General features: G+C 37.4%; 2 protein-coding genes across 4 annotated transcripts in view; one reads left to right on the forward strand and one right to left on the reverse strand.

The window, feature by feature from the left end:
• Tmprss15 (transmembrane serine protease 15) overlaps nucleotides 1-1,492 on the forward strand; it is a 100,532-nt gene extending 99,040 nt beyond the window's left edge. For both annotated transcript variants that reach the window (XM_050148935.1, XM_050148936.1), the window contains exon 27: nucleotides 1,111-1,492. In XM_050148935.1, coding sequence (XP_050004892.1) covers nucleotides 1,111-1,266 — 156 coding nt within the window. In that variant the 3' untranslated portion in view covers nucleotides 1,267-1,492. The remainder of the gene's footprint in view (nucleotides 1-1,110) is intronic.
• Nucleotides 1,493-3,358: 1,866 nt separating this feature from the next.
• Nucleotides 3,359-23,631, reverse strand: Chodl (chondrolectin). 2 transcript variants are annotated; one of them, XM_050148938.1, is made up of 7 exons: nucleotides 23,080-23,630; nucleotides 14,030-14,339; nucleotides 13,742-13,899; nucleotides 10,099-10,185; nucleotides 7,929-8,031; nucleotides 5,942-6,020; nucleotides 3,359-4,729 (listed from the first exon to the last, which is right to left on the reverse strand). In XM_050148938.1, the coding sequence occupies exons 1-7, from the start codon at nucleotides 23,156-23,158 to the stop codon at nucleotides 4,727-4,729; spliced, it is 819 nt and encodes a 272-aa protein (XP_050004895.1). In that variant the 5' UTR covers nucleotides 23,159-23,630; the 3' UTR covers nucleotides 3,359-4,726. The 2 variants fall into 2 exon arrangements, with proteins under 2 accessions (XP_050004895.1, XP_050004894.1); XM_050148937.1 differs by lacking the exon at nucleotides 5,942-6,020 and having other exon boundaries at nucleotides 23,080-23,631.
• Between the last annotated feature and the right edge of the window lie 542 nt (nucleotides 23,632-24,173).

The raw sequence follows: 24,173 nt of genomic DNA on the forward strand, positions 1-24,173 counted from the left end.
CTAGACAGTTTTGGCACAATTGTTAAACCTTGAATATAGGTAACTGGGATTTCCAGTGCCACTTGTGTTACTCTGTGCACAACAATGGAGCAGTTTGTTTGACAGGCCACCTTTTTCTCTATATATAGCACCAAAGGATGGTTAAAATATCAGGCAAGAGGTCTCTCAGGGTAAATTTCTAACATTGGTCCAAATTTTAAGTATTCTATTACAACAGTGATTTTTGATCAATATGCCTTTAATTCCAGCAGAGGCCAGCAGATCTCTGTGAGTTCAGTGCTAACCAGATCTATATAGCCAGTTTCAGGCTAACAAAGGCTACTCAAAAAAAAATGACAAATAAATAATTAACAAGAATCCTTTGCATAACTAATATGGGAATAACATTTGTTCATCGTTTTATAATTAAGTAATGCTGCTTTATGTCCATACTATTTTTATATGCATTAGAGAGGAATCATTATGCACAAATAAGACCTATATGATTAACTGTACAGGATCAACTATCACTTACTACTTAACAAGTAATATAAGTGATACTTATTACTTATACTGTGACAAAAATCTAAATGAAAATACATGTTCTGATTGCTAGAAAATAAGAGATTTGCTTATTTTGGTTGAAATCTTAAGGTTTTTCAATGTGGTTGGTACTTGACACTTGCAGTCGCATAAGAGAACAAAATCTAAAGCCATGTGAGCACTTCATTCTCCTAAAAATCATCACGTGGAATAGCGTAGCTGTTTGTGGGGAGGCTTTGTCTGATACGTCACATGTTACATCATATAGTGACTGGCATGTTGATGTTGACATGGCTTATTTATTATTGCAGCATTTTAGAGAATGTCTGACTATGTTGAAACACAATAATGAAAGTCAGGAACTGCTTGCTAAGAAATGCTCCATCAGAATGATAGACTTCTCTTGTTACCATTTGCCCCATCTCCTTCAGGAGCCAATTTCTGATGACTCAACATACGGTGCGAATGTGGAAACATAACTGGCAGTCGATCATATGTCAGGACATTGATTTTTTGATTGGTGATCTTAGCACCAATTGTACTTGTTTATACTGATTAACACTTTTCTTTTTGCTGTTCACTCTTTAGGGTGATTCAGGAGGACCATTAATGTGTCAAGAAAACAACAGGTGGCTTCTTGTTGGTGTGACATCATTTGGAGTGCAATGTGCACTGCCTAATCGCCCTGGCGTATATGTCCGGGTCTCAGAGTTTGTAGAGTGGATACAGAGTTTTCTGCATTAGTCATTTTCCTGACCCAAGCATGAAAGTTGGGAAGTTTTGGTTTATTTGTTTGTTTTTCCTTTTTATTCAAAATAGCATGGCAACTGAGAGTTTTGTGAGAAGAAAGAAAAGGCCTTTCTATTAAATTGAATCATTTAAATACTGGGATGAAGAAGAAAAACAAAACAAGAAATTAAAATCAATCTCTGCAACATTAATTAACTCTAAAATGAATTTTTGTTTCATAATAAACAATTATTATTTTATGGACTTTATCATTTCCTTTGTTTTGAATCATTCTTACCATTTTCTCTTGTGTAAAGATTTTTTTACTTTAACATATATTTAAGCAAAACTACGTAAAGAAATGAACTGTGATAGTTTACCTAGCATATGTTGTTGTTTGAAATGAACTGTTGTAACTCAGCTAGTTTCAGCTTAGTGTACCTCCAGAATCACCATTGTTTTCTCGTCTTACTGTCTGTATGCATTTCTATTAATATGTAATGTTTTCCCTGCTCATTAAAGCACATTTATTGTAAACTCATATCACAAGCATAATCACATCATAACTGTGTCTGTCATTGAGGTAAAGAAAACATGCCCACATTTCACTCCTGACCTAGCATCAACATAAACATAAACTACCTAATACCATCATTCTACACAAGAAATCTTTATCAGGGTCATTTTAACTTACCAGTCACTTCAAGCTGGTATTTTTTTTAAAAATCGCAAAAATATGCAGGTATCTTGAGGAAATCAATTATTAAAATTTTTCTTAGTTTAAACGCTTACAGAAATTTTTAACTTGAAAAACTGATTCAGACACAGTTGAATTGCCCATTAAAGCTAAAAATGTGTAATAAATTAATTTGCTTTACTACTTTAATCTCTTGGATCATTTCCAGAGTAGCTGCAAATGTCAATTTAGCTTACATCACCGAATCTGCTAAAATCTATAGCAACATAACACACACAGAGACAAATTTTTCAAGCACACATACACATTTTTGCATGAATTGAAACAACAAAAGGACGAATGGGGTTCAAACAAGTAGAAAAAGATGGGCAATTGCTATGGTTTGCTTTGTGGAAGGAAGGAAGCTTCAGGTACATTTAGAGAGAATGATTCCAGTCAGCACACTTAAAAGACACTGGAAAAAGCTGTGCAGGTAGGAAGGTTGGTGGAGGTCAGAGGTCAAGAGATAATCATGATGTTGTACCTAAGACCATCAGAGATTGCAAACATATTAAAAGAATATTCGACAAGATGATTGAGGATTGAACGCTCCCATAAACATAATAAATAACAATAAAAATAATAAAACATAAATAATCAGGGGTCTCAGAACACATTCTTCTTAGTAAAAACTTACTACTAACCTAAACCCCAGCAAGGAGAAAAGAGTGGGGTGTTTTATTTGTTTTGAATACTTTAAGGTTTGTTTTTCAAGGGCCAGCTAAAGCTTCTAGAATCACTTAGAATGGTATCCTTACCGTCTTCTAAGAGCAAAGAAATGTATTTTTCCACCCTTATCACAGATGGAGTTTGTCATTGACACCAGAGTTTATCCTGACCTGGATAATGATAAAAGGGTAACAACAGCCTTCCCCTTTCACTGTGTGCCTCCACCCTCCAGCTGTTAGGGCTTGGGCGGGCACAGACAAAGGGAAAGCCAGTTTCCCTTCTCACAGTTCTAACTAAAGGAAGAAATGGGTGGAGTTGGCATGGAGGGAAAACATAGATCCAAACAGCTGCATAGATCCAAACAGCTCCATATTTTGGTCCAAATTATGGAGAGCCACAGAACGGATGGGGGCTGAATGAGGACAGCCTAACTTAGAATGCAGTTGCCAGTTCTCAGCCCCAAAGCTGCAGAAAAAAAGATCTGAGGTCCCTTTTTGCCTTTTGTTTTGGAAAACCAAATCTACTTAAGGAAACTATTGTCCAACTGAAAAACTAAAAATATCAAGTCTCCCTGTTCACTCTATATCCTTGCCTTCTATGTTCTTCACATGTAATGTTTGTTTTCATCTTCAGGTCGTGATGAAACACATCTGTGTTCTGTTTATTTAAGAATTTAGACAACACCAAAGATCATTCCTCAGAAATAAGAACTTTTTATTTGGTTAAAAGTAACACAGGGACATTCGAAGACAAAATAGTTACAACTTTCTCTTGAGAAGAACAAATGCTACGTGTTGAAGTGACTCTATCAGACAGAAGAAAGCCACGGTGCACAGTCATAAACAAACCCTCATCAAAGATATCCAAACATCAATGACCTCTAGCCCATGGCCCATTAATAGTGTGATTTGTAGTTTTTGTTTTGTTCTTGATCTGTAATATCAGTGTGTTCTGCCTAGCATCACACAGCTGAAAACCATTCAGCCCTATATATCAATACAAGCTAAATTCAGTTAGGAAAATCTTAGCCGAGGTGCAGCTGTCTGACTCCAGGGTCAGTCCAAGCCCTCAAACAGCCGTCCTGTTCTGTGCACAGGGAAGAACCACACATTGATTCCAGACACTCAGAGAACAACTTGCAATTCTATAGGCAACGTGTGAAGAACTGTGATTGGTACTGTGGACACATTTTTTTTTCAAGATAAACTACATTGGTGTCTATACAACTATTAGTAAAGATATTTTATTACAAAAATCAGTTTAATTTTAAATTAAGAATAATTGTAAGGCACGTGTCTTGCACAATTGATGTTAGACAGTTCTTGCCTCTAAGTAAAGTGTTTCAGGAGATTTATAGCACAGCCAATGAAACAGCTTCTTATTTCTGAAGATATGTCCTAAATTTTATGCAAACAAAAGGAGGAAAATGGAAAGAACATGAACTATTTCTGAAAAGAAAAGTTTTCCCTAAGGAAATAGTTTTTCATGTCTGTGTAAATTCAGTATTTAATCAAAACATCATGTATGTAAAAATGAATGCCATAAATATAAATATTAGAACAATCCATTTTTATCAAACACTTTTGCAAAGGTAAAATTTTTTGCACACTGTAAATTTGAATACAATTAATATTACATGAAGTAGATCAAATGATGAAGGTGATGAAAAGCAAAAGGAACTACTTCCAACCCAGGAATTCCAGATGTGTCCACTGAAGTTTTATCTGCATGATCCATTTCAATTACATGTTTGGGTGCATTTTTTTAGCTGAGTAAGCAGGTCTCACTCCATGATAAACACAGCATATTTTGTAAGTTAAACTATGAACATATAAAAATTATTTTGACATTAGCCTCAAGGGGGAGCTTACAGTTCATCTTGTAGATCCTTTGAGATTTCAAGCCATTCCAAGCTAATGATGCCATTCCTTACACTGACCGGGAATTACAAAACTATCTTTGTTTTCTGGAGCAAAGTCAGTTACTTATTAGACTTCCATGCCGCTCTCCTTTCTCGTGCTCTTGGAAATCCACAGTGTAGACTGGTTCGGGCTAGTTTTTGTTCTTCCTTTACTGAAAAACATAAAAAGAAATAAATTCAGTTCCTGAATCTTACCAGGCTGTCCGTGTCTTCATCCAAAGAGAGATGCTCAGACAGGTGTTCTGAGTTCTTCTTTCTTTATCGGCATATTTGCCATTCCTACAAAAAAAATGTCTAGATTATGCCAGTGTCTGAAGATGACAAACAATTCCAAACACACTGTCATGTGTTGACTCACTGTAGAGTTTAAACGCCCGTGCATCACAATGCCTGACAGGGTACTAAAACTTTAATTTTCCCACAATGAACCTTATTTTCTTTGGCCAAGGTTTCTAAATTTTGCTTTATGAGTACTCTAATAAAAGGGCTGTTGCAATTAGTGTCAGTCATCCAAACACATGCTGTGACCCTAAATATCAGGAATGTCTGTCCCCCTCCTACCATTCGTTTTGCCAAGCTGTACTTATGTCCAGAAAGCTTCATTGTGTCTCTTTCTCAAATCAGCCTAAGTCCAAAGCAGACACATGTTTGGTGACTTAGGAGCTTGTGAGCTCTTCTTCCAAGACATGGTTGACGTGGAACTTCTGTGCTCATGGTAGCCTGTGCCTGGAATTCTGGTGGTTTCTCCTACAGTGCTCACTAGTCAGGCTCCTGCGGAAGTGTCTGTTTCTAAGATTCCCCAAGTCACCCTGTACCAGATTCCACATCAAGATCTGCATTTCTGTGCTTTAGTTTCCTGAGGATGACCTCTCACCTGGTCTGGCCACATTCAGTGTGTTTAGTATTTACTTCTACCCCTAGGTGCCCACACTTCCTTCAGCCTCTAATGGCTTTTGTAACCCTCACAGCCCTCACAGACACACCCCTGCACTGTGCCATCATCCTGAAGATTTGCAAAACTCTTTAAAGAAAAAGAACTCATTCTAAAACCACAGCATTACAGTGAAAAATAGTTTGTTCATATCAATTTCAGTGCTGTTGTGATTAATGAAAATGCAAATTACATTTTGTATGGATAGTTCTTCAAATAAATCAGGTCAACCTAACTTAATTCTACCAAATATAGCTAGCATGAAGAGAAAACAAGCCAGGCAGAGCTTATGAAGAGCAGATGCTATTAATGGTAAGGAAAGAAGTTATCAATGTTGCTTTAATCATAATTAGTGCCATTTAAAAGATCTACTAGTTAAGGGAAGGAAAGTATTCTGACAATGATATGGAATGAGAGAAACCACCATGTGTACCAGATTGGAATTTAAACTTTCTGCAAGGCACTCAGATGATAATGGAGTGGAGTCTTTGATGAAGTTTCTCCTTGCTTTCCTGGAAGAAAGGAAAAGGGGAGGATCTAAGAACGGTGAACAAAGGACTTCAAGTCATCCCGGCAACTGAAAGTGCCCAATTTTGGTTTATTTTTTCACTCCGAAATTTTCAAATAAGTGAAGACAGCCACAGATCTTTTGAATGAACACAACCACTTTTTGGAGACAAGCAAAACAATCCTTAGAGGAGATGCTGTTGCTCAACACACTAACACATTTTACTTGGCAAGTGAGAATGTTTGAAGCATATGTTTAATGTTTACTAACCAGTTTGCTACTTAAATGGACATTTTAACAGTCTGTCTGGGCTAAGAGGGAATTAACATTCCTCCTACACCATTGCTTTCCCAATGAGAAATCTAACATGATTTCATCTATAGTCTTCTGAATTAGGGCAAGAAATGATACTTTTTATACTGTATTTATTATATACAAAATACTAGAAAATAAATTTTATAATGTTTCACAAGTTTCTCAATGAAAGTCAAGAAGGTCACAACATATATTAATTTTCCAAATTTCATTTAACAGCCCTGATTTTTAGCTCAAATTATTTTTGTATTTTCAATCATGTTAATGTTTTGTTTTATTTGACATTTTTGGTTTTATATTTTTTATTGGCTTGATTTGGTTCATGGGAAGTGTTTGCTTGTTTGTTTAGCTATGTTCTTGTTATGTAGCCCCAGCTGGACGCAAATTTGTAGTCCTCCTGTCCCCCAGCCTCCTGAGTTTTGGGACAATAGGCATATCATGCCTAGATTAGATCACTTATTAATACACATTAATCATTTATATCCTTTCAAGTTGCTACTTTTCAGGCTATTTAGGATTTATTTAAGGAAAAGAAGATGATGAAACAAAAAGGGAAAAATTATTTCAGGTCCTGATATCATACAATCAATCTTTTGGTCAATTATTTGACCATAAAACAAATAGGTCATTTTTTCAACATATATGTCCTTATTTAAATGTATCTCCTAGTGTTTTCATTGATACTTATTTATACTTAATTTATTGAAATTTAATTGGCAGATCGTACCACACAAAAAAGTTTACTTCACTGGCTCAAGGGTAATAATAAGCATGAATAAGTGTTTGACAAGTTCCTAGAAGTCTTGCTATTCAGATATATTACTTTATTTCAAAATATCTGCCAGACAGTGCCTAGGCAGGGGGGAGAGAGAGAGAGAGAGAGAGAGAGAGAGAGAGAGAGAGAGAGAGAGAGGAATGAGGAATGGAGGAATATTTGAAAAAGAATGAAGTTTTTTAAGATAAGGTCTCATGATGTAGCTCAGACTGTCCTGGAACTCACTAACTCATGCTGGCCTTGCACTCCTCGTAATTCTCTCCTCATTCTCTCAGGGGCACCACACTCAGCTCACTGTCTTCACAAATGCACTTAATTTCCTGGTTTTAAAATGTCTTAAAACAGAAGCTTTTTATTTGAATCTTGAAACTATACTACATATCTACCTATAAAACCAAGTCTTATAATGTATAACTTGATGTTCAGATTGAAAGATTTAACATCACTCTTAGTTTAATTTAACAATCCAGAGAGCATATGTATAGTGTATCTCGTATGAGCTTACAAGCACTCACACTTCAGATCCATCACATATGCTAACTGTGCACCACAAGGCAACTGAAGATGACCCAAATGAGCCACCGTTTTCCTGACTGAAAAACAGGAACAGTAAAGCAAGCAGTTCATAGGACTTACAAACTGTGAAGGAGACACTGGATTTCTCATATAATCTGAGTACATGTGCTGGAGAGTTTTAATGACAGGTAAGAACATTAAAATTCTTTAATGTAAGTTAAAGATATAGTAACATTTTCAAAGAATGTCTCAAAATATAATTCAGGTTTTTTTCCTTAATTATCTTGATAAAAATATGGTTTTTACCTTTTATGCAACATCTGGAAACAGCAGGTTCCGAAAGCAACAAGGATCAGTAAAAGCAGCGGAATTGTCGGTATGATAACATAAATTAGATTGGGAATTATGCCTGCAAAAATAAAACAGTTTTAGTTTTCAATGATAGCTCATGAAGGAGCTCAAAAGCAGCTATGAACAAATTTCTGTAATGATTAAGGTAAAATAGAGTTGATACCAAAAAGTAAACTCCAAGTAGAAGAGCTTATGAAAAATGCATAGACACCTTGAAAAAACTTATAAATAAAACTTTAATGCCCTGGGTGACATGCTCAATTAAATATGCGTGCTTTTAAAGTTCTAATACATTTTCAGTTCAGACACGGACTAATTTTCATAACATGTTAATAATCTTAGCTGTCTCGTTTTATTCATTCTTCTGCATCATTGCAAAAGTGAAGACTTTATATTGTGGAATAATAATTACTATAATCATTGCTGATTTAGTAGATAATGAATTACCTTAGCCAATAAGCTCGTTGTCGTGAGAAAATGTAAGAATCTGGCCTTAAGTAAAAATAAGCACACACTAGGTGGTGATGCCGTCATAACCCAGAGACATAAGACTCTGTAGATAATAGCATGATTTAATTAAATTCTGAAAACAGGTCATCTTTTAACCCTGTTCTCTCACTCTCAGTGATGGCAGATGTTCTTAGTAGATTCTAAGGAAAATCACCAACACTCAAGACCTACAAATCATGAAATGACTTTTTTAGCTACACTTTTAATAAGAGGAAAATGTCTGTAGTTTAATTATTTTCTGGCAACTTTAATTGTGTTTAGATATTATGGATGATGTTAAAATCAGATACATGAAACAGAAAAAGCCCAACATCTTAAGAGCATTTCTGTATAAGGAAAACAAACTGAGTTCCATTTGGCTTGCAAACTAAAAGTTAGTTAACAATATCACAAATCTTAAAGATTCTGATAAAAGTTGGCCATAATTTATTCACCTCATTGTTTATTCTTCTCTTTCCTCAGCGGTATATTTTATGAGATTTAGGGATAGATTATTCAGAAGTTTGCTGCTGTTTAATACAATTTTTATTATTTTTATTTTTAAAAGAAAACAAACTTCTTTAATTTTACATACCAATCCCAGTTCACATGCTCTCCCCTTCTCCCCTTCCCTCAACCTAGCCCCCCACTCCAGCCCCCATCTACTCCTCAGAAAGGGTAAGGCATATTGCTTTGGGGAAGGTCCAAGGCCCTCCCTACTATATCATTTTTAATGCTTTTTATTCTAATAAAACCCACACTTCACTCTCCATTCCAAATTCTCACAAATCCCTCTACTTACTTCTTTCTTACTTCGTGTCGTTTGTGTGTGTGTGTGTGTGTGTGTGTGTGTGTGTGTGTGTGTGTCCTACATGCTTGTGACCATAGGGCTACAAGAGGATCAAAATGCAGAGAATAGTGATTGTGGAGTGCCTAGTCTTCCTTCTGAGCCTCTGTATGAGTTACTAATTTTGAAACATTTGGACCTTTGGATCAATATTCACAAAAGAAATATGATAATTTTTTTGTCCATCTGTATTTAGTTCATGTCAAAAAAGTAGTTTTAAGGAATATCGAGGAGTTTCTAGCTAACATGGATCTTGCACTGGGAATTGTGTTTTTCTACTCTGTCTTTTGGGGTGACAGCAAGATAGAGGGCCCACTATGTGAACCCCCTTCCAACATGTCCTATTGTGATATGGTGATAGTCTGAAATTGATCAGATAGAGGTATTTACACCAGAGAAGACTACATAAACTATAATGAGGCTTATGTTATACCTCCTCTCTACTGCCAGACAAGCCCTGAACATTCAGTAGCAAATTGCTATTCCAGGTCTCTATGTATATATGCTAGTATACATGGTACACACTACACTATATTGGGAAATGCTTTGTAGATACAGGTGTTAATGTTGATCACTTAGATACTTTCACCTGAAATGGAATTTTTAAAGGTTATTCTATTTAAAACGCATCATTGCGTAATTATTTCTAATGTAGGTCGAATATAAATGTCTATGGGCCCATAATTAATGCACCACATCCTTGAACCACGTGAAAGGTTTCCCTGGGGTCAACATGAAGTGCTAGTTCAAAGCCCATTTCTTTAGATGAGAGTGACAGAAGGGACTCACCTGCTTCAGTAACAACCACATTCTCATGCTTGTCTTCAGGTTGATTAGTAAGATTCGGCTTTTCAACAGGGTCTGTTGGCTGAATCTCTGTAAATAATTAACATAGAAATAATAAATAATAATTGAACTAGGAAAATGCAAATGTCAACAAAAAATGTTATTAAATGGTTTTTAAAAAAATGATTTGGATTTCTAAATAATTCACAGTCAAATATATACTGAGTTTAAATGTACATAGAATTAACCAACAATATTTAATTGTGTCTGTATATAACAGCCTATTTGATATATAACCCCAAGCTTCATATAGCAACCAAAACTGGTAGAGTGCTGAAGGCAGCCTGCTACAATCAGTAATGACTAAGGGACCCAAAGTTACAATGGTAAACAGTAATTTGTAAACCTAAGTGGTAAAACATAAAACATGATTCAAAAGAAAACAAAGGTAAACTTTTTATGAAATATCCTTTAGAGTGCAATAATAATTAACAGAGAGCTGCATTGTTGCTTGTGGAATTGCTGATTCAAGCAGCGTCTGAAAACTATGTCTGTGCTACCCAAATAATGACATTCTGAGATGTAAATTCCAATAGGGATACTCCTTTTATTAATATTAAGTCAAGATTTACAGGCTGTTTCTTTTCTAGCTTTATGTGATTAGATTTTTCAGTTCCCAAATGGGTGAGAAACTCTTGAGACTTCTTATCATGTTCTGGTACTATCAGTGAATATACTTTCCCCCTAAGAAACCAGTTGTTACATTAACAGGTTAGCCAAAGTAATTGTATTAGTTAGGCATGAATAGGTTACAAATCTTCCAGCTACCACACCTATCCACGTGAATGTGCTTCAGGGAAGCCCAATCGCATTGATAAGCAAGCCTACTGTGGTTTTGAAGCCTCCTTCCAACTACAAGGCTCCATCCCACGCCCCCAAACCTGAACCAGATAACCCTTATTTAGTGCCACACACTCAAACTCCTGGCACACAGGTTAGGCCACCTGCTGTGGTGCCCCAGGGGCTGGGAGAGCTCCAACCCTCTTATCTGGAAAGTTGTGACAGCAAGGAATTTCCTTTGTTTATCCTGAGCCAAAGTGATCCTCTCTCTTGTTTTGGTTCCTGAGGTACATACCATAACTCCTCTAATATTGCAGAAGTAAGTGGAATTGAAGGAGCTTTTTCTTCAGAACTCCTATATCACTCTAAATGGAGTTCTTCTTAGGGAACTGGAGGCAAATGAGGGTTTCCTTCTTCAGGAGCCCCATCATGGCATAAGACAGTCTCTTTCATAATGGAGTTCTTTGGTGGTAGGGAATTAAACTGCACTTTCCCTCTGTAAGTGTACACCATCCTTTTATTTCTAAGTTTAGTGGTTCATTATGATTCTGAAGTTATCTTGGGCTATATTTTGAGTTTCCAACTAGAAAGAGTCATAGAGTAAAACTCTGCCTCAAAAACAAACAAACAAGCGACAACAAAACCAAATGCAAATGTTTTAATTGCTCAAAAATTAGACACTTTACTCTTGTCATTGCATGCGTATAAAAAAAGCTACATAGAGCATTTTCTGTAGTCTTTGGAACATGAAAGTGTTTTAAAGAATTCTCACTGTTCACAATATCCTACAATCTGGATTCACTGGTAGTTTAACCACCCATCTTCATACAATTTTAAATTCCATACATTCTAAATTTAACTGATACTTTAAAATCTTCCTAATATGTAGCTATTTGTCTAAAGAATTTCATTAGTATATGAATGCAAGTGGTTGACTGATATTTTGAACCAATTATCAAGATATGATATTGGCAACAAACTACATCTAAAATATTTCTAACAAACTTCAATTAAAGTTTGTTTGTTTGATTGTTAATTAAATAAAAATGTAATAACTTAATCATATACATGCTATTTTATCTTTAAAAAGTTCTTAATGCAATGTTAATTTTTGAGTTAATCTATTTTGTGTGTAGCTAAGAGCATGAATGTCATGGTGTTTATGTGGAGGCTAGTAGACAGCTTAAGGGAGTAGGTTTTCTCCTTCTACCATATAAATCTCTGGGAATGAACTCAGTTCTCAGACTTGGAACCAAATGTCTTTCTCTGCTGGATCATGCCATTAGCCCCAAAAGGCAAGTTTCACAGAAAACTAACACTTAGAAGTGTTGCCATAAAAATGGGTACCAGTGGACCAAAAGACTATTTGTGTGTTTCAGTAGAGAAGGACAACATAAAATTGAATGATCTCATTTAATAACCAGGGTAAATATTTAACATTTTCAACATCATTGATCATGCTATTAGATAGTATATGGGAGTATACATATTAAAGTAAATAATACATTTCAAACTGATCGTGTGTATAATACATAAATAATACATACATATTACATAGCTACACTCATCCCTCTAACCCTCTAATTAATAAATGCCAAGAGTTGCAGCAAGTGTAAAACATCACAGAACTTTAACTGTATTTCTCTAAGACACAATCAGAAAGAGTGGAATTTAACAACAGACTTAGCTTTGCAAAAGCTTCCAGGAGTGTAATCACAGATTTAGCAACCAAGGGCAAAGAATAAACTCACCAAGGATATAAAAAGTTGGCTAATATACTCAAGAGCAGAATAAACATAAGAGAAGGGTAAATCTAATCCAATAATCCCTTGTGCTTCATGGCTTTATGAAAAAAAGAAACTGTGTAATTTCAAAAGAGTAATGGAACATGGGTACTTGGATGTAATTGCCTTCTATGGGAACATATTATGAGGTCACGCTGACAGTCCTTCAGAAAAGTTAAAATGACCCTTTCAAACATTGTGGAGAAAAATCGAAAAATAAGTGTGTCAAGGCTTAAGCATCTATCTTGAGTGTCTAAGATGATCAAATATATAAATTTACACATCTTTGATTAGTCCTTCTTGTAGTTTAAATCCCAATTCAATTGAGGTGTCTCATTAAAGTAACTCAATTTCACTACATTCAGTGGGAAGCCACACTAATGTGACTTAGGTCAAAGTAATTTTCCCAGTGGTTGCGTATGTCAAGTAACAGAATATTTCAAAAGAAAACTAACAAAAGTGTCATTTTTCAAAAGATGCAAATCAAATGAAGAATGTGTAATGTGACCTTACTCTTTTAAACTACTGAGAAGGGACTGAAACTCAGCTAAAGAACCAAATGGAAAACATTATGCTACAACGTGTTGAAATAATATGCCTGGAGAAAGCTGTTTGCTCCCCTAAACTCGACAGGAATGAGCAAAGGAGCCGTCGCTCACACGTGTGCAAGCCTATAAGCACTTTGGTAGCCTATAACTACTTTCCACACAGTCTCATTAAGCTTCTAAGATATTTTCACACAGACATGTACAAAGCATGATTACAATAACACAGTGTGGTTCATGTATAAATTATTTTCTCTTGAATACGCCTCTCCCCAAAAATGTATCTTCCCATTCCTTTCCATGAAACACACTGGCAGTCTTGCTCTTCTACAAACAATGTGCTTCAGTACATTAACAGAGCAAGCTGTGAGGTGATGTCTGTTTCTCCGGTATCTAGAGAACGGCTGGAAACCTTAAACACGGGGCCTTCTATGGCAAACATGCACAGAATCGGTTAGAGCTACAGAGGCCTCTTACCAGGTTCGTACTTGCAGATGTAATTGTGCTTCATGTTGCACCTGTCGTCATTCCACTGGTAAAGGTAGGGACCTCCGAGACCAGGATTGGCCGTTGGCTGATGATACATGACAACACACTTTTCGCTTCCACATGAAGGTTCATCGGTGTACCAGTTCCTACAAATATAGAACCAAAGGGACACTTAGCAACATGTGCTCTGAGTGTCCCAGGTATCAGGGCTTTTCTTTTGCCCTTCCGACTTCTCTGGGGCATCAATAAACACTTCAGGGTCCAGTCACAGCTTACCTGAACTGGGAGCTGCTTCCATCAGACCACTGATAGAGATCTGGGCAGGCACCAGAATTATGGCCATCTCCACTTCTCAAAAGTCCGATCCAGAAGTCACCATCTGAAATCCCGGTTCCAGGTTTCGTCAGGTTCTGCAACATGCTCTCTATTAACTTCTGTTCAGCCTCGTTCTCAAGACTGAGGAGGACACCTCCTTCACTTTCACAAGCCAGGCGCGCTTCCTGGAAGCTCACTCGGCTAGACAGTTCATGGAAGTAGGCCATTTTGTAGCAGGGATGTTTCACATCAGCGAAACACACCTTTTGACCTAAAACAAACAAACAAACAAGATATAGATAAACAGGTCTTGAGGTCTTTATTCATAAGTTTGATATTAACTATAATAAAAGAACAATTCATAATAAAAAACACTATCAAGAATTCAGGCGATGAAAGGAGACAGAGACAGAGACCCACATTGGAGCACCGGACAGAAATCTCAGCCAGCTGGCCTGGATCTGAAAAAGCCTGGGATAAAACCGGACTCGATGAACATAGTGGACAATGAGGACTACTGAGAACTCAAGAACAATGGCAATGGGTGTTTGATCCTACTGCACGAACTGGCTTTGTGGGAGCCTAGGCAGTTTGGATGCTCACCTTACTAGACCTGGATGGAGGTGGGTGGTCCTTGGACTTCCCACAGGGCAGGGAAACTTGATTGCTCTTTGGGCTAAGGAGGGAGGGGGACTTGATTAGGGGAGGGGGAGGGAAATGGGAGGCAGTGGCGGGGAAGAATAAGAAATCTTTAATAAATAAATAAAATTAAAAAAAAAAGAATTCTTTTCTCCAAGGTATGTCTATGAGTGTAATAGTGGCATGATAGTTACGGGAGTAAACAACTACCCTCTGATTAGACTTAAGTTCTGCCTCTCCAAGAAGAAAAGCATACCTGCTATTGCAAATCTGGTCAAGAACTGGAGAGCTCACAAGCCACAGGATGAACAACACATTTTCAAATTTTCCCTCTAAATTCATATCTTTCTACCCATAGATAAGTGCAACTCTCAAACTGCACCAGGACAGTTTCTTTGTGCAGTGCATGGTGGTTAGCACAGAAACTCACAACAGAATGTAAAGAATGAGTGACAAGAGGGTGCTCAGTCAGAAATAGGACATCTATATCAGACCCTCCTCCCCAAGGCTTAGGTACCATCATGGAAAGGATGTAGGAAGAATGTGAGAGCCAAATTTAAGGAGGACCAGAGCAAAGGCATGTGTTAGAGACAGGGCAGAATCACTATACTCATGAATTCACAGAAGGTGAGGTGCCTGCACAAGGTCTGCCCAAGATCAAGTCATTCAGCATTTTAACACAGTGGGGAGAATCTCATGAGGCTCTAAATCTGAGAAACTATGGACAATTGAGTTTCTTGGAGAAGTAGAGTCAGTTTTCTTTAATGGTGATGCTTCTAGCTTCTCAAATATGTTTGAGTAGATAGTCCCACTCACTCCAAGAAGTAGATGGATAGTACATATTAGAATTAATGAATTACTAATTTAAAAGAGAAGAGAATCTGAAGTTGGGAAAGAGAAGGATGGAGGGGAGTTAAGGAATTTGGCTAAATATGATTTAAAATGTATTGTATGATATTCTCAAAGAATTAACAAAAATATTTTATGAGTGCTTTCTCATTCAATAATATTGTAAAGTTTGCTTTTCTAGTCTACTACTTTTAGTTATAAAAGTGATGGAAGTTGGGAGATGCTGAAGGTTAGATTGCTTGCTGTTCAAGTATGAGGACCTGAGTTTTGACTCCCAACACCCACACCAAATATTTGACATCATCTTACGGTGTCTTTTTAATTTGTAGTCTATATGAAAGGTTGTCAGTTGTAGAAGGGGGAATCATGCTTAAATACTTTGATAAGTACAGAATTTACAGTGTGTCCTCTTAATTACAGGCCATCATGCTGAGCAACTATGTTACAACAAGAGTACAGCATTCCCCCAACTGCTGAAACTCAGTTTGTGATCGGGAATGACTTTCAAAGCAAGAGCAAACAGAAGGTGGCCAAAGACCATTAACCTCACAACAGATTTTTTTAAGTGATAAGCATTCAGGATCTTGACAAAAGCTGAAAACATAAATAGTTATTCCAGAAATGCAAAGCAGTCTGCTAAAAGGGATCTGAACTTAGGAGCTGCATACTGAAAAAAGTACAAACAACTTAATATATAGTCTAAACCGAATTTAACAAAAATGAACAAATCAGTAGAAATGGCCATGGGATATTAGCTAAAGAGGCTTTAGTAGGGCAAATAATCTGAAATAATCATTTCAGGAAGCAGTGGAAATCCCAATGCTTAGTTCGAATATAAATCACATATAAATTTGAAATTTTACTCTTGTTTATTATTAGGTTTTGTGATGTTTTCGTTGTTTAAAATAGTTGTTCCTTGTAAAATTCCAATGATTATTACAAGCCTACATTTTATTATTCTCTTTAAGAAGCAAGTTCGCATCCTATTTTGATCTGGTACATCCTCTACATATTTCTAAGTTTCCAAATATATCTTAGCTACATTCCCCTGAGTTTTCAAGATTCCAGTTTTCACCCCTAAGACATTTAGCTCTGTATTTCACTTAAGCATTTTTATTTAACACTGTTTTTATTTTTTAAGATTACTTTGGAAAATCTTAGTGGAAAGAAAAACAGAATAACAGGATGTTTTTGGTGAGTAGCTTGTATTTATATGTAACAAAAGCAGGGCACCTTAAGAGACTGCCTGGGTATAATTTATATGTTAAAATGCACTACTTATAATCTTTGACATATTAAAAGATAAGTTGACCTCTAGTTTATACATGATGAAGGTATACAATATGATTGAAATTTATTCATTTATAAAAGTAAGATAGCACTTACAGTAAAATGCATAGAATGTTCTCAATATAATGTAAAAATTCCTAATCCTATTATGTTATATTGCAAAAAAAAACATAAGTAATGATGCCTAAATAAAGAATTGCATTTCAAGTAATTCACAACTAATGCTACATGGGCCTAGGAAAAATCGCCAACCTTGGCACTCTATACCAGGCAATCTTTCCCTTTAGATGAAGTGAGTAGTCCACGATTTCAATAAATGAACAGAGATGATGATGGCTGCAGAAAAGAGAGCATCTGAGGTGCTGAAGACAGAAGCCTTTTATCAGCTGGAACAGATCTGTTAACCCCAAAGGACATTCGGCGAGTATCCGCTGAGTCTTCATGTTTGAACTCAAGAGCTACTACCAGGTCAGGGAGAGCAAAGCAGTTTCCAAGAAATTATAAGCACACTGCACAATTATTATGGCTCGCATAGAATCAGTTCCTGCTGACTCGGTGAATACCTTTATATATAAGTCTGCTTTACTACTGCTTTCTACCTTACTGTGCGCATTTGGCCCAAGCAGCAGCAAAATGAGCAGAAGCTGGAGCTACTGAGCTTGTTGTTGCACTTCAGCTGATCCCATTTGGCTGTGCTCGCACTGGAACTTGAACAGCTGGGAAACAAATGGTGCCCTGCTTCCCAGACAAGTTCTGCTAATGCAGATCTTCTGATGTGACTTTTTCAACTCCCAGAAAAGCCAGCCCCCCCTAGAAAACAGTCATGATGACCTCCCTCTTCACCCTGGTTGATCACACAAAACGTTTCCACGACTTTTGTTTGTAAACATCATATTTTAATAAAATCTTTCAGAAATATTTTATGGGGAGGACAATTTTTCTTTAAGTCATACAGTGGTTTCTGCTACACTAAAGTTACATGCATACTGGCTAACTATAAAGAAGTCTCAATTCAGAATCTCAAGTTGAAAATTACGTAGTTTTTGGATTATCTACAAGGACTTTCCACTCCCAATTCTAGAAACATTGATAAAGGAGAAGTTCAACATAGCTTTGTTTACATACCTTTATAAAAATATTCCAGATGTGCACCTGGAACTAAATAATCTCCAAATCTAAGAAGTATTTACATTTTCTCAAGTAAATTTGCACAGAATTATAGAAAAAAAATATTCACCCCTCTGAGATTTGTCAGGGACCCACACTGAAACACAAGCCTAGATATGAACTTTTATTTACAGAGGATTTTTAGTAATAGCTATTAAACATTGCTACCATTATCACAACTAATATTCTGCTTTTATTTCAATAAATAAGGGTTTTAGTTTTTCATTGTTATAAAAAATCATAAATGTTGGCAAGATGAGTTTTATGGTTCACTTAATTGCAGAGTGCTCTACAGCTGGCATCCATTCTCTTACATGAAGAAAATCAAATCTGCAGCCATGGGTCACTTCAGGGATGATGGTGGCAGCAGTCTTTCGTCTTTATCCCTGCAAGAAACACCACTGGCTTTCTGAGAAGGAAGTGACCTCGTAGTCTACATCCTGATATTTGAAATAGATGTAAAGATTATAAGTGGAAAACCATCCATAATAAAGGTTTGTAATAATATGGCTTTGGAGTTTAAACAGCCAATCAGAAAGACGTACCTTGGGTCCAGCAGAACTATAGGTAATTGGAATAAAAAAAAAAAAACTTTCATGATCATTGTTTCTTTAAAAACTGACATAAGCTTGTCTCATGTTTCATAGAACTAATGATAATAATAGTCTGATATTGATTGATAATTTGAAATATGAGACCTCGCTTCCTGTAGAATTCACACCATTAGAGGAAGTGAGGAAACTGAATCTGCTGACATATAATTAAGGGGTTTTTCTTATCAGGTATTCAACTAGGAAAGTTGCCTTTGCCTCTGGAAAACTCAACTCAAGACACAAGGCTTACCAAGCTGCCTCTCCCTCTCCCCCTGCCATATACACAAGGTACTAATTACATCAGTACCTTTCAACTCTCTAAGCCAATGTATGATGTATATTTCCTTTCCCCATATTTAAAATGAAAAGGGAGGACATAGACAAAGTTTAAAACTCTGTCCGCGTTCACACAGATCATAATTGTAAACAGGTTTGGAACCAAGCTCACTAATTCTGCTGCCCATTTCCATGATGTCTATACTTCCTCACACGTGTCTCAAGCAATAGGATGCTAAAAGGCTTTGTGAATAAAGGGGCTGATAAACGTGCATGCCATGAATCTATTCTGGATTAGAGACATTGATCTAATATAGCTATCAGTTGGTTATTGATTGCTGGTATAAGCAAAGGATTGTGTATTGAGAACTTGTTTTTGACTGTGCATTTTCCATGTTGAATAATAGGAGCAGAGTTCATTTCAGGGTACTTATATCTCTGCATATTACATATGTATATATATGTGTGTGTGTATGTATGTATATATGTACATATATGTGTGTACATGCGTATATGTGTGTATGTATGTCTCATCTGTTCTTTTATTTTCTCAATAGAACAATTAAAGCCTAAACTGAGTGTCATCTCAAATACAAAAACTGTCACTATGATAAGCACATCGTGGTGTGCTGTGCCATCAGTAGTACATAAGACTGTTTTTTTAGAAAGTTCACCTCACAGTTGTTTATATGACTGTTCCTGTACATGAAGATCTAGCACAGAAAAGAAATGTATGCAGTAAAAATTCCTAACAAAGCATCAGCTGTAGTTCCCCTTCCAGAACCCTTTTAAAATTGCAGATCCTGTTTTAGCATTAATGTATAGATAGTGCCACCATATAAGAATGATGAGCAGCCACTAAGGAATAATGCCTTGATAAATGGGTAGTTTATTAAATGCCTAGTAATAAGATTAATTTGCTCCCTTCTTGCCCAGCGGATACTTAAAGTAATTGCATCTTTGCAACCTGCACTGTCATCATTTTCTGTTTTGATGATGTCATAGGACTTTTCTATAAGCTAGAATATGCTCTGTAGTTTCACTTGTATCTTCCTTACTATTAAATTACTTTTTAAATATTCTATGTTCTCTCCATGACAAAAAGAAAAATCTGCATGGAATTGATTCCACTGGCTAGATCTCTCTACAGTGAGCTTTTAATTCTCTGCTAAATTATGAACAAAAGGGACTTACAGTCAGCGACTCAAAACATACTGGTAAAAGTGGAGAGTGATTGGTTAATTGTATATTTAGAAACTATGCCCGACTCCATGAAGCACATGAATTGCTATAAGGAAGTCAGTAGCAGGCCAAATAGCTCTGTTTCTAAAGCTCCATTCCCTTAGTCCCTAAAGTGTATCTCAGTTGTAGTAGAATTAAAACTGTATATATAAGATATTTCTGGAGACATTTGAGGAGTGCCTTGAATATGGTTAATGCCACATTGCAGCACGAGCTCGTTGGGGACTAGTGCTCCAAACTCTTTAAAAAAAAAGAAGAAAAAGCAAACATTTCATTAAAATATTTCAAAAGCTTTGAAATAAAATGTCACTTTGTTTTCAAACATATTTTCCCAAACTAGAGTCCTCAATTTTAACCACTTATTTTTATTTTAAACCATAATGAAAAAAATCTCAAACTTTGTCAGAAGCATAATGCCATTACCAGCCAGAGAGTTTCTGAACTGAATAATTAAAAGGATGCAACAGATGTTCTTCACTGTTCTTCAGTGTGGAGTAAGAAATCACCATACAATTCAGATCCTCAAATTAGTTTCCCATTGCGACCCACAAATTAAGTAAATACACTGATTATTACCACCAGAGTTCTTGATTATTATCATCAGATTATTATCATTGAATATTATAATTATTCTCTGTGTGTCTCTCTGAACTGCCTTGTTACATTGGACACTGTTAAATCTTATGTAGATCAGCTGACGGTGAAGTTGTTAGAAGTGTGTTTATCCTTAAACAATCTTCATCTTAAAATGATGCGTTTAAAAGCATTAGAATGCACCTTCTTAAATTTTTTGAGACATGAAAAAATATATCTGGAGGTTTAGTTTGTCAGTGTCTGTCTTTGGGGCATATGATGGGTAAGAGATTATTTGCTATTACACAAGAATGGTGAATTGTTGTCTTCAAATGTAATAAACAGTCATTGTTTTTATGTGTTCTAAGTATGTTCCAAATAACAGAAAGCAGAGAAGCTGTTCCCATTCTCTTCAGACACTTGAGGACAGACTGGACCCCTGGTCCCTAGTGGTATCAAATGGTTGCTGCACAATGCAGAATAAGTAACAACAGACTGACAGTGTACATGTTAGGAAATATTGCTTCAAAAATAACAGATTCTAGGCTGCTCTCTGCTCAGCCCATCACAGCTAAAATTATTCAAAACCTATGATTCATAAATCAGTTTATAGATAGACATCAATGTGAGGACAATCAAATTATTCATAAAAAAACATAACTAAATAATTGTTCTAAATCTCAAGTCAACATCATCATTTACACTAAATCAAATAAATCATGCTCAGTTACTCAGAAATTTTCCAGATGTCATCCACAAGATGCCTACGAATTGCTAAAGAAAAGCATAGCCAAAGTTTTGGAATAATTTATGCAGAAATACAATGAAAATTAAACTCTTCATCAACAAAGGACTTGAGTTCTGTTTTCTACCCTCAATATGCCCCTTCCCTCTTGGAACTTTAAAGCATATAAGTAAGAATCCAACAAAGAAACATTGTTTAAGTCAGTGGGATGCTTCTGTTTGTTTGGAAATGCCATATATTCAAAGCATAGCCTCTCCTTCATTTATTTGCACGAAAAAATTCTTGAAAACAAAGGTAGTGAAATATGTGGTTGGCTCCACCAGTTAGATCTCCATGCAGTTCTTTATTCTCTGCTAACCTGGGGAGGGAAAGGATTTAAACTCATAGGCTCTGAATATCCTGTGGAGACTAATTGCTTACCTGTATATTTAAGGACTGTATCTGACTGGCTGACATACATGAACTGCTGAGCTCAGAGGCAGGCTTAAATAAGCTAGATCCTAAAGAAGTGTTTTCTAAACTCTAAGTTGCTGCCGTCTTGCATCTATCAGTGACACCTATTGGGCAGATGGACGAGCTTTCTGCGGACCACGTTTGCCTTGTATGTGAGAGGCAAACACTTTACCCTTAAAACACTGCTCTCCCGCATTCACCAAACTCGCTGCAGCAGCTTGATGGACGTATTAAGAGCTTTCTCTATGGGTAACTGTACAGCTGCCATGCGCAGTGCTCTTCACATTCATCTCAGTCCCTGGACACTCTATACCCTTAGGAGACTTCCCCAAACTAAAGGAGGTGAATTGTTCAATGATTAGACTACAGACGCTGAAAAAAAAAAACAATCAAACAAACAAACAAAACAAAAAAAAAAAAAGAGAAAGAAACCTAGGAAGCTTGGTAATTTTGACTTATTTCCCATGTACTGATTTGAGAAACTTAATTATGCATCTGTAAGATGCACAGACCCAAATTCGTTACCAAGTACCCCTCAAACTGAACTTCGACCCAACTCTAGTTGACTGTTTCCTGAGTTGGTTAACTAACTAGGAACTAGGAATGTAATGTGCAAAAAAAGAAAAGCGAGAGTCCAGTGACTCTCCCCAGTTCTTTGCAGGTCCTCCTGAGAACAAAGGCTGCAAACTCAGACATCTACTAGGCTGGTCTCAGAAACCACCCCTGTGAGCACCCTGGCTGGACTGGAACCAGACCAACAGGAGGTGGCATTCATACTGCAGCTCTTTAGCTTCCATGCTCTGTCTGCCTAGCCCTACCACACCCCTTTCGCAGGTGCCCAACCCTGCCTGCCTGTTATCCACTCCCTGTCACCCAAAGAAAGTGAAAACCGGTGCCTGAAAGAGAATATGCTGCGCTGCTCCGATTTAGCTAGAGCTCGCTTCGCAGTTATAGAAGGCGCTTCAAAAAAACAAAGAACTTAAACTTTCTGGTTTGCGGAGAGAAGGTGAAAGAAAAAAAAAAAAAGGATAAAATGTTTTTCACCATCTCTCTAGTCGTCCTACTCAGTACAGTTTTCCAACTCTCTGAGGAGTTCCCACCCTGCTGCAGATTGCCCCTTACAGCCCCAGAGTCCCAAATCCCTTGTCTTCTGCTGGATGGACAGTACCCCTGCCCTGACTCACCGCTGACCACCCGTCTGGCAAAGGCTCCGTGGCCACAGAGCAGCGCAACTCCCAGCAGCAGCGAGACTATGCGGATCATGGTGCCGAGGCTTCTGCAGCAGGTGTCCAGTGGAGTAAAGGCGGCGTCCTCCCGTCCTCCCGCAGCACAGTCAGTCACTGGAGGCTCTAACCGGCAGCCTCCTCGCTTTCCTGCTGGGTACTACTCCCTCCTTCCCAGCACTGCAGCTAGGATCCCTATAAGCATCGCTTTCAGTGGGGACCTGCTGCCAGGCTGCCCCGTGCGGCACTGCTCTGGAGCGCAGGAGTCTGTGGGCGTGTGTCTGGGGGCAGGGGAGAGCGTTCGGGATTCCTGTGTCTGTCTCTATTGCAAAGGTGAACCAGGATCCCTAGCGCAGACCTAAGCAGCCTCCTTAACTTCCCTCTAAGGTCTCTGTGTCCTAAGGGGCTAAGCGGGTGTACCGTGGTCCTGGCTCCGGCAGCAGCAACAGCAGCTCTGTCTGTGCTGGCTGCAGCGTCTTATATACACACAGAGCCTGGGGTTCCAACCCCTAGCTACTAATCATTTTAACTACTTCGTCTCTCCTGCCAAGCAAAGCATCTGGCCCCTCCCCTAAAAACTGGATCCACTTTGAAAAGAGTGCAGTCAGCAGTGCCTCCTCCTCCACTCCCCTGATCCCCACCCCTTTCCCATTTGCCAACAGACTTCAATACTCATTCGTGTAAAATGTGACAGCTTTGCTATTAAACTCTCGCAAAAGTTGGCTCCATTTGGTTTTCTCAAAGATAAATGTCCACGGGGATGCCAAGTTGCAGGGCCTTTCTCTTTTTCTGCAAAATTGCTTGATCATATGTATGGAGAGATGCAGGGGCACTAGCCACTATTTAAGATGGATTGGCAGAGGGGGAGCCAAAACCTGCTCAGTGAATTATATAATGTGGCGGCTTTTCCTCCACCTAGCTTCTGCAAACAGATTATTTCCAAACAGGTTGCTTGACTAAATTGCCACAGAAGCAAATTGAAAAGAATCTTGGAAACAAGTTTTCTCTCAACTGATTTCAAGCTCAGTGTTCACAACTCCAGAAGGAGAAAAAAA

The sequence above is a fragment of the Alexandromys fortis genome, unplaced genomic scaffold (assembly GCF_014885135.2).
Source record: "Alexandromys fortis isolate MF-2015 unplaced genomic scaffold, M_Fortis_MF-2015_v1.1 scaffold_4, whole genome shotgun sequence".
NCBI classification, from domain to species: domain Eukaryota; kingdom Metazoa; phylum Chordata; class Mammalia; order Rodentia; family Cricetidae; genus Alexandromys; species Alexandromys fortis.